General features: G+C 50.6%; 1 protein-coding gene across 1 annotated transcript in view; it reads left to right on the top strand.

Moving 5' to 3' along the window:
- Window positions 1-1,386: 1,386 nt before the first annotated feature.
- The window catches only part of LOC103802082 (isobutyryl-CoA dehydrogenase, mitochondrial-like), a 17,793-nt gene continuing 8,955 nt past the window's right edge, over window positions 1,387-10,224 (top strand). The window contains exons 1-9 of the mRNA XM_009074533.1: window positions 1,387-1,536; window positions 4,764-4,996; window positions 5,623-5,722; window positions 6,767-6,884; window positions 7,651-7,784; window positions 7,886-8,044; window positions 8,751-8,845; window positions 9,110-9,214; window positions 10,207-10,224. The exon at window positions 10,207-10,224 is cut by the window's right edge and continues 133 nt beyond it. Coding sequence (XP_009072781.1) covers window positions 1,387-1,536; window positions 4,764-4,996; window positions 5,623-5,722; window positions 6,767-6,884; window positions 7,651-7,784; window positions 7,886-8,044; window positions 8,751-8,845; window positions 9,110-9,214; window positions 10,207-10,224 — 1,112 coding nt within the window. The remainder of the gene's footprint in view (window positions 1,537-4,763; window positions 4,997-5,622; window positions 5,723-6,766; window positions 6,885-7,650; window positions 7,785-7,885; window positions 8,045-8,750; window positions 8,846-9,109; window positions 9,215-10,206) is intronic.

Raw genomic sequence — 10,224 nt, 5'->3', positions numbered from 1 at the left:
CCCTCCCTCCTCTGCCCCGTCCCTGCTCCTGTCCCTGCTTCTGTCGCTCTCTCTGCTCTGCCCCTGCTCCTGTTCCTGCCTCTGTCCCTCCTGCCCCTGCTCCCGTTCCTGTCCTTGCCCTTGCTCCTGTTGCTCTCCCTGCTCCTGCCCCTGTTCTGCCCCTGTCCCTCCTGCCCCTGCACCTGTGCCTGCCTCTGTCCCTCCTGCCCCTGCTCCTGCCCCTCTCCCTGCCTTTGCCCCTGTTGCTCTCCGTGCTCTGCTCCTGTTCCTGCCCCTGTCCCTCCCTCCCCTGCTTATGTTCTTGTCCCTGTCTCTGCCCCTGCCCTTTCTCCTGCCTGTGCTCCTGCTCTGCCCCATCTCTGCTCCTGTCCCTGCTCTTCACCTGTCTCATCCCTACCCTTGTCCCTCTGCCCCTGCCCCTGCCATCCTGCCCCAGAAATTTGGGCAGGATGAGGTGACTCCACAGGAGAAATAACAGCAGGACCATGGCAGGGGCTGTGATGTGGTGCTGATTAAACCGTTTAAACCATACCTGTTTAAAAATGCTTTATAGTAAAATACTGGTTTTATTAGCAGCATATCACCCCAAGTGAGGTGCAGGTCTTATATTACTCAAATCCACGTTCTTAGCATATTCTGGTACTTTTCTAGGGAAAGGGAACCTCTTAATAGCTTTCCAGCTCAAAGGTGTCAGGATCTCCATAGGAAGCACACTATTTTGGAGCTAGTGTGACAACCCAGGCAAGGATGATGGATTCTCCATTTCACCAGTATCTTATTTACCGAATAACATGCCTGAACAATTCTGCCCCATTTCCAGGCATCTTGTTATCCTTTGGATGCAGAAATGTATTACTTCCTTCTCATCTCTACCATGTCAGCAGCTCAAGCAACTGAGGGGGATGCTGGTGAGAAAAAGACCTGCCTACCTTCCCAGTTCCCCCAGCTCTGGAAATGTCAGTCAGACTGGTTATGATGGTTTGCCCAGCTGGTAGGGGAGAACACAGTGTTTCTGAGTACTTGTGTTTTTCCAGGCCATTTTCTGATCTCTTTCCAAAGACCTTTTCCCTAGTTCAGTTGACAACAGCTGCTGGAAAGCTCCTCCTTGGGGGAGGAGAGAAGATATAATTGATTTTCAAGTATAACTTCACACCACTCCAACAGCTCAGGATTGGTGCTGCTATCAGGAGAGGAGGGTGCAGGAGAGAGGTGTCACACTCAGGGCTTGGCTGGATCATGTTTACCTGTCGCCTGCCTTGGTGGAGACCCAGTGTCACTTGCAAGCTGTGGCAGTCAGGTCACTTTCTGCCTTGCACCAGGGACAGGAGCCAAATGCTGAGTATTAAAGGAATCACCACAACTGTGGGGCAGGAGCAACAGGTCAGCATGCAGGAGAAACAGGTATTGGAAGATCTGGAAATGCCCCTTGCAAGGAGAGAAACGGAGACCCTCTTCCAAGAGCGGCCCCAGACTGGGAACCAGTACTTGGAAGATGCTTTGCTTCGGAGTTACTTGAAAACACACCTTCCTCCCAAGGTCTGGCATGCATGTTTGTGTTTCTGTGCTACTCACCACAACTCTGCCTAGTTGCTCTTTCAGGCTCTGAATTGTACACTTCTCTGAGCCCTTTTTTGCTTTAACTGGAGGGAATTTGTCAGCTTTCTTTAAAACTTGTTATGTTTGAGTGCAGAGGTGACAGACACTGCCAGGACTTAAACAGAAAGCAGCTCCACGGGCTCCTGGGACTGGGCTGGAGGTTGCAATGTTGTTTTGAGATTGTTAGTTCAGGCATTTGTTGTCTCGTCATCTGGGGAAAGAAATTTCAGAGGAAGGGAACAAACTAAGGTGCTTCCAAACTCTGCTGTGTTCTTCACCTCTCTCATGAGAGAAGAGGGGCTTTTAAAGAAATTCCTAAGGATTTGGCCTGTTCTCAGCTGAGTGCTCAAGAGCCCGTTGGGGTTTGCTTGTTGTCAGCACAGGTTGGTGGCATTTCTGGGTTGATTTTCAGCCAAGGAAGGCTCTGTACAGGTTCCAGGGGTGCAGGTGGTGGGGTGAGACCTCAAGCTGTGGGTGTGAGCTCCAGTCCCACAGGAACCCCTGGGAGGAGATGGCTCATCTCACTGGCTGTCCTCTGTTGTCACCCCAAGGACCACAACTGTTTCCTGGTTTTCATGGGGCAGTGTGACCTCTCTCCATGATTTATTCCAGGGGAAGCAATCCAGTGACCTCTAAAGCCACTGGGTGAGCAGAGGGGCAGAACATGGGTTGCAGTGAGGCTCTTCCTTCCCCTGTTTACTCTCCAGGTCTGCGAGGCCCTGCAGACATGGGGTGGGAGGAGTGTGATGGTAGCAATTGGAGCTTGCTTTTGTCACAGCCATCCCAAAAGACAGGAATGAAGCCTCCCCAAGCACCACTGTGGCTTTCTTGCCAGAAGAGAAGACAGGAAAGGAGGATGTCTTTGAGCTGCCACGAAGGTCCTGCTCCTAATCTGCACCTTTGGAAGAAGCATGAGTGAGGTCTCCCAAAGAACAAAGGCAAGGCTGAGAGCTGCTTCCACTCCTTCTCCAAAGAGAGAGCAGCAGCATGTCCCTTCCGTTTCTGAGCTCGGTCCCAGCGGGGCAGTGTTGCCTCACCGCTGGAAGGGAGAGCCAGAGCTGCCGCAGCACTGAGAGCTGCCTCTCCATGGGAACACCTTCCTTGCCAGGAGAGCAGCAACCCCTGGGTGTCCCACCGAGGCAGACAGCACGCTGGAGGCTGTTTCCTGTTGTACTATTCAGGGGTGAACACAGAAGTTTTCCTGGAATGGCACAAAACATTTCTTTCTTTGTTCTAGAGTGATTTCAGGGGAACACAGAACCTGCTTTTTCTGGGCATTGTGTTCTGGGCATTTCTGGGCTTTGATCTCCCTGAAAATATGTCCTTTAGTAGAAAAGATCATCTGTTTGCACTCCTAACATGCAATAATTTGCACGTTTCCAATATACTCACGCCTGGGACATCAAGGGACAGATTAGGGTGTGTGAGAGCACCCAGCGGCCTCAGCCCTGAGCCTTTTTACAGATCCCTCTCTGTATCCCAGTGTCCATTCCTTGGAGCACCCAGGCTGCTGTGTCATGTTCAGCAGTCACACACAGGAGCTCTGATTTTGTTCTTTCCCCTTGGAAATAGACACCTTTATTTGTGCAGGTTGGTGGTTTGTCAGGCTGTGTGTGCTCAGGGCATGAGGTCCCAGCAAGGCAGTCAGCAAGTCTTAGGAAATATGGATGAGGTGAAGGGATTGTTGTATGAGTTCACTGTAGTGTGAACTCAGACCAAGAGATCTCTCTGGTAGACTCACATTCTTCTGCCCACAAAAAAAACCACCCCACCAGATAAACAGTTCAAAAGTTCTTGTGCTTCAGGGATCAGTAAAATCCATGAACTTTGGATTTCTGGCTTATGCCCCAAAGACAACCTCCAAATTGTAGTGAAGCACATGAGGTGCACACCCATCCCTGCTGAGCTTGATGGCAGGCAGGGCTGAGGCACGGGCTGGAGCAGCTGACAAGCTCTCATGCATGGTTTGAGCTTGTTTTGTGATTTTTAACACCATTTCAGCATTCACCTGAAGGAAAACTGGCTGCTCTCCAGAGCAGCACCTGCACTGTGTGTGTTGGAGCCTCATCACACATGCAGAACAGCAGAGCGAGGAAGGAATCAATCACAAGGGATATGGCTCAGTGCAAAGTCAAGATAGGGAAGGCAGGGAAAGGCAGGAGCTGTGTTTGTATTTCAGCTGCAGCAAATTAATGGGGTTTATAACTGTGCTGTTTTGAGTGCAGCATCTATGTTATTCACCTCCATGATTGTTTTAATGAGGGGGGAACAAGCATCTCTTGGGGGGCAGAGAACAGAAAACAATATTCCTCTGATGGAAACAGGTTTGTTTATGTCAACAAGGTCCAACAGTGCTGGAGGTTGGGTCCTCCTGGGCTGATTTTAATCACCTCTAAACAAGGTTGTTTAACTCTCAGCAACTTCACTTGGCTTTGGCCATAGACAGGGAAGGCAATTCCTGTCGCCTTGAGATAGGGATCTGAAGGTGCTGGAATAAATCACTCCTCCATGAGTGCCAGTTTCTCTCCATTAACTATGGACAGTCTACTCTGTCCAGGTCAGCCAAACCCAGCAGAAATAAGGGCACAAAAATCCTTCTCCAGGGCTGTTCAGGAAGCTGGATGCAGGGTGGGAATTTGACTCTAGATGTGTTGTGTGCCAGACTGAAATTGAAATGATTGCTCCATCCCTCCTTTCCTAGCCTGACAGGCAGGTAGCTGCTGAGCCCAGTGAAAGTTTTCCTGTACAGATGAAGGCATTCCATTTTTGGCAGCCCCTCCCCTGGCATTCTTCTTCAGCAGTAAATCATGGAGTGGCTGAGGGACCTCTTGGAGACCATCTTGTCCAACCCTCCGGCTCATGTGATCTGTGTCATTCTCAGCCCTGATACTAAAGCACTTCTGTCTTTTGCAAAATCCAGAGATGCTGCCAAAAGTAACTTAAAAAAATTATTTTGAGGGAAAAATTCAGAAAAATTGACAGCGAGCATATTTGTGCCAGCAGAGGCTAAGGGAGAAGCTGTTGTGCTGCATGACAGAATCATGGAAGGGTCAAGTGGAAGAGACTACTGGCTCTATGGGACAGTATGGTCAGTCATCTTCCTTTCCAGCTGAGACTGAGGCTCCTGCCTTCCAGGGGTGTGCTGAAGGGCTCTTCTTGTTCCACAGGTTCTGCAGGAGGTGCATCAGGACCTGGAGAGGTTCGGAAACCGCCTGCAAACCAAGATCCAAGCTCTGAGCTGGGAGTGTGAGTTGAACCCCCCTGTGTTCCGGCAGTTCGATGCCTGGGGGCAGCGCGTGGATCGCATCGACACCTGCCTGGCCTGGAGGAGGATGAAGGAGATTTCAGCAGAAGAGGGTCTGATTGCTGAGGCCTATGAGAGAAGATACTCCAACTGGAGGTAACTGGGGGAGAATAGGAATGACTCTGTGCCTTCCTGGTTATCCTTGGCAAGGTTTCTGCAGCACATTGTAGGGCTGAGCTTGTTGTGTAATGGGTAGCAGATGCTGCATGGACACCAGCACAGCTCCTGCTGTCTCCAGCAGCAGTGTCTGTCCACTGCAATGTTCCACCTCACCAGTGACAAGCCATAACTAATGGCCTGCACTTGATCATCATATTCCTTGATGTCATCTTCCTGACTGTGGGGCCTGGCAGTTCCCTGCATTGCTCCAGCTTTATGTGCATTACAGAATCATCAAGGTTGGAAGAGACTTCTAAGAACATCAGGTTAGTTGTAATGCAGCTAAAGGTCTGCGGTTTCACTTGCAGATTCCTTGTATTCCAGCCCTGGAGACCTGCATTGTACATACCCCAGCTGGCCTGGTGCTGGCAGTCCCACTGGGACTGAGAAACTCTGCTGCTCCTCTTCTCTCCTCCTGGCCAGAACATTTTTTGCTCTCTCAGAAATGAGTGCTCTGATCCTCACCCGTTCTGGCTGTATTTTCCCCTCTCTTCCTAGTCAAGATGTTTTATCCTCCTGCTGTGGCAGTGCTGTGTAACCCATCTGTTCCGTCTCTCCCTCAGCCGCCTGTACCAGGCTGTCAAACTGTACTTGTTCTCAAGTTGCTCTGGAGGTTTCAGCTGTCCACTGGCCATGACTGATGGGGCAGCCAAAGTCATTGAGGTATGAGCTCAGCTGGTCCCTGAGGGCACAGCCCACGCCCTGGAGAGCTGGTTAGAGATGGGAGCACCAGCTGAGGATGGAGGAGTGCTGATCCTCCATCTGGATCTGGGCACAGCCCTTCCTTGCTCTGTGACTCAACTCCATCACCCACTACCTTTGTCCATGAGTGACTGTGCCCACACCAGCTTTTATCTTTACTTCCAGCACTGTGTACAATGAAGCCTTTGCTGCACAGGACACCTGTGACACTGCAGGTAGTTGGAAAGGTGTCCCAAGTGGAAGTGTTCAAGGCCAGGTTGAATGGGGCTTGGAGCAACCTGGTCTAGTGGAAGGTGTCCCGGCCTATGGTAAAGGGGTTGGAATGAGATGGACTTTAAGGTTCCTCCAACCCAAATATTTCTGTGATTCTATCATATATTTTAACTACAAGACACTTTGTTTTCCCATTCCTTGTGTGGCATGGCAGTTAGATATATTGGGCCACATCCATACCTGGTGTAAAAATACCAAGACTTTCCCAGTTGGAACATTTGGCTCTGCATCTTAGTGAGACACCCTTTGCACTGCCTCAGTGGCTATGTAGGATTCAGAGGAAAGTATACCTTAAGTACCTAACTCCAGGCATTTTAATTCAACAAAAATTAAGCCATCACAAGGCAGTTCTCTCTTCCCTGAAACTCTTTGGTGCTGGTGACATGCAGTATATATGAACATACAGTAATTCCTGGCACATGGGCTGTTTTAGGGGCTCTCTGTCCAGGTGTCTGGTGGGGCTGAAATCCAAGGTGGGTAGAGGTGCTCAGCACTTCCCTTTGTCACACAGGTCTGTACCCTCTGTCTGCACAGTGCTGCAGTGGCTGGGCAGGAGCTGGGCTGGCTTACAGGCTATCAGCAGCACCTGCAGATGCAGCACAGTGCAGGACACCCACTGCTCCCAGGCCAGCCAGTGTGAGCCCAGGACACACCAGGGGTAGTTAAGGCATCCGACTAATTTCATCTACTGTATTACAATCATCTCAGGTTTTTTTCCTTCCCCCAAAACAGTCACTGGGTGTTCCTGGATCTCTGAAAAATGCCTTTGACCGCCTGACATCCCGTGACCCTGAGAAGTTCTGGACCTCTGGCCAGTGGATGACGGAGCGCAGGGGTGGCTCAGATGTTGGTAAGTGCTCTGAGGTGGGAAGCAGCTGTGGCAGTGAGGACTGAGAAAGTGAAGGGTGTGGGAAGCCTACAAAGCCAAGGAGCTGGTTCAGGAAACTTCAGGAGAAATCCTCTGCATAACTTTGCTTTTTAACCAACAAAATGCCCAACTTCTGTGCACCGGTGCAAGCAGAACACACAGGCAGGCACAGAGCTATGCTCCTTGCACAGATAACTCATGGATGTCTAGCTCTGTAATCTGAGCCTTGAGCAGCCATGCCCATCCCAGCTGGGACTGAGAAAGCATCCTTGGCTTTCAAATTTTATGCCTTAGCTGATGTTAGCTATTACTGTTATAACTATCCCAACTGTTACCTATTACTAACATTATTTCTTGGCCTACTAATGTTAGTGATGGGCCAGAAAACCTCAGAACTCCACTGCAGAAGCAGAACTGTGTAAGGGGAGTCACCTGCATCTGGTGAAGCTGCAGTTGGTTTCCTGGTGGAAGGAAGGATCAGCTGTGGAGTGAAAGGTGTGCATCACTGCAGGACTCTCAAATCTGTAGAGCCCTTTGCGTTCTGAGCTTTGGTAGCCCCTAAAGAACTGGAGGCACTGGATTACATATGCTGCATTTCTTATCCAGGGTCAATGAAAGAGATTAACAGCTAACCTATGCTCCATCTTGATAGCAGGAGGTGGCTTAAAAGAGCTGCTGCTTAAATGGAAAAATCAGCATCGATTGACACACAAGTTCCCATAAGGCCAAGAAATCTCCTCTCTTTCAGCTAACGGCACCGAGACCGTGGCCAGGAAGCAGCCAGATGGTACCTATCGCCTCTATGGATTTAAGTGGTTTACATCAGCTGCTGATTCCGATGTGACATTAACCCTGGCCAGGATAGAAGATGCCGAGGGACAGGTAAACCAGTTCTGTTGGATGGTGGAACCAGGTGAAGGAGCAGGGACATTCTTTCTTGTCCTGGTTTCATTGCAATGCACTCATCTTTGTGTGCCTTTCAGTGTCCCCAGGGATCCAGAGGCCTGTCCCTGTTCTTCCTGCGGGTTCGGGATGAGGAGGGGAAGCTGAACAACATTCAGGTGCAACGGCTGAAGGACAAGTTGGGCACGCGGCAGATGGCGACGGCAGAGCTGTGGCTGCACGGAGCTAAAGCAGAGCTGGTGTGTGAGGGGTCACCTGCCCCGTGGGACTGGGCTGGCGTGGCAGGGCAGACACTCCTGGGGGTTTCAGCAGAGATGCCAACTGAACAAGTTCCACCTTTCCATCTTGGTATCTGGCTGTTTACATCACAGAATGCTTCACCAGTGGGGCTGTGTGTGGGGCAGAGCTGAGAAGAGTTCAGGAAAAGATGGGAGGGAAGCAAACAAACAAAATGCCCTTTTAGGCCAGTCATTTCCCTAATCCAGTTGCACTGAGTGAGCTGAGGGGCAGTTTGTGTGGTGTGAAGGTAGGAACAAGCAAAAGTGGCCAGAACTGATCATGCCAACACAGTCTCCAAAGCCACCTCTCTGGTCATAGAATCATAGAATCACAGGATGGTTTGGGCTGGAAGGGACCTTAAAGCTCATCTCATTCCCCCCTGTCCTGGGCAGGGACACCTTCCACTAGCCCAGGTTGCTCCAAGTCCCATCCAGCCTGGCCTGGAACACTTCCAGGGATGGGGCAGCCACATCATGACACAGACATGGCTGAAATGACACAGATGTATTTTAAAGCAAGCAGATCTCTGAGGTGTCTGAGGGCAGACAGGAGTGATGTGGACAGCTCATGTCCATCTGTCTGTGACACCACTTTCACTCTGATGTCTGTCCCTGTCCAAGGCAGTGCAAAAGGTTCACATCAGCCTTTGTTCCTTGTTGCTTGCAGATCTCTGCAGAGGGTCGTGGAGTGGCCTCCATCTCCAACATGCTGAACATCACTCGGATCCACAATGTCATTGGTGCAGTAGCTTCCATGAGAAGGTGAAGGCAGCATGGATCTCCCCAGAGCTGGAGGAGCAGCTTGTCAGGACAAGGGGACTGCAATGCTTGGCATTGCAGCTGAGTGACATCTAATGCCTTTGTGGGACAGGTCTGGAAGCCAACAGTGCTGAAGGAGGTTGGCCTGTGGGTGGGTGACCTAGGCTGTGGGGTACAGCTAAGCAGAGTTCTTCCAGTGGGGGTGGCTGGAAGGGAATTCTCCAAAGTGAGAGGTCTGACTGTGATCCCTGTCTGTGTTCTCTGTAGGATGATCAGTCTGAGCAGGGAGTACGCACGCAGGCGCGTTGCCTTTGGGAAGCTCCTCAAGGACCATCCCCTGCACATGCAGACCATAGCCCGGATGGAGGTAAGGTTGTTGAGAGTGGAACTGAACCTCTTGGGAAGGAAAGAGGGCAGAGATCCTCCACTGCTAATGAGCACAGCCAGCCTGTGTGCAGCAGTTGGATATGAGGCTGTTCCTGCTTCAGCAAGGTGTATGCAACAGGGGAATTGCCATATTCTAGTGGGATTCGATCTGATGATAGACCTAACTTCTCTGCTGGACTTCAGGTTATCCTTGACAATTACCTGGAAGCTCTCCTGGGTGGAGTGCCAAAGCTCGTGTCTGCACCTGACCTCTGAAGACGGGTGTTAGCATCAGAGTTCAGGCCTGACACCACAATCACTTGAACTGCAGTTACCAGACTCTTGTCCAAGACTGGTATAGACTCATCCAACTTCCTGGTAGCTCATGCACCAGGACATGGGCTGTGAACAGTATTTAAAAATTCTCTTGTAAGATGTGGGAGGTGGAAAATGGTCAACATCTATCAAACATAACATCAAGCTCCAGCATCTCCTAGCCTGTGGCCAGAACTCCACCTCTGAAAGAAAGGGCAGATCCTATATAGTCCCACAGCACATCTTAATGCACAGGAGCTACACTGCTCCTGATACTTCCCAAATCACAACTTGCCAGGGAAGTAAGTTGCTCAGCAAGAAATCTGTCCGAGACCTTGCAGCTCCTGGTGCTCAGAGGATGACCATCAGATGTGGAGTCTCACATCCCTTATCCTTGGAAAGGATGTGGATTTGTGGCCTGGATGACTACTAGGAGCATTGCTAAGGCTCCAAGTAGGCCTGATGAAATGGCTTTGCCCCTTTCCTCATACTAGGTCAGTGTCCAAGGGCAGCAGCTCCAGAGTACCCCTAGCATTCCATGCTTTGTGCTTTGGCTGGTCAGAGGTCTCTGTCTCTGAAGCTGTGAGTCTGTGCATGCAGGGGTGGTATTTTATCCTCAAGATAGTCTCATAGCACCTCAGCATGGCCCCATGGAATCAGCCCTAGTCTAGGATCCTTGCCAGTGAAGCCCCTACTTCTCT

This window comes from Acanthisitta chloris, unplaced genomic scaffold (genome assembly GCF_000695815.1).
Source record: "Acanthisitta chloris isolate BGI_N310 unplaced genomic scaffold, ASM69581v1 scaffold18135, whole genome shotgun sequence".
In the NCBI taxonomy this organism is placed as follows: Eukaryota; Metazoa; Chordata; class Aves; order Passeriformes; family Acanthisittidae; genus Acanthisitta; species Acanthisitta chloris.
The sequence above is the reverse complement of the archived record's forward strand: the minus strand, read 5'-3'. Positions and strand labels throughout refer to the sequence as shown.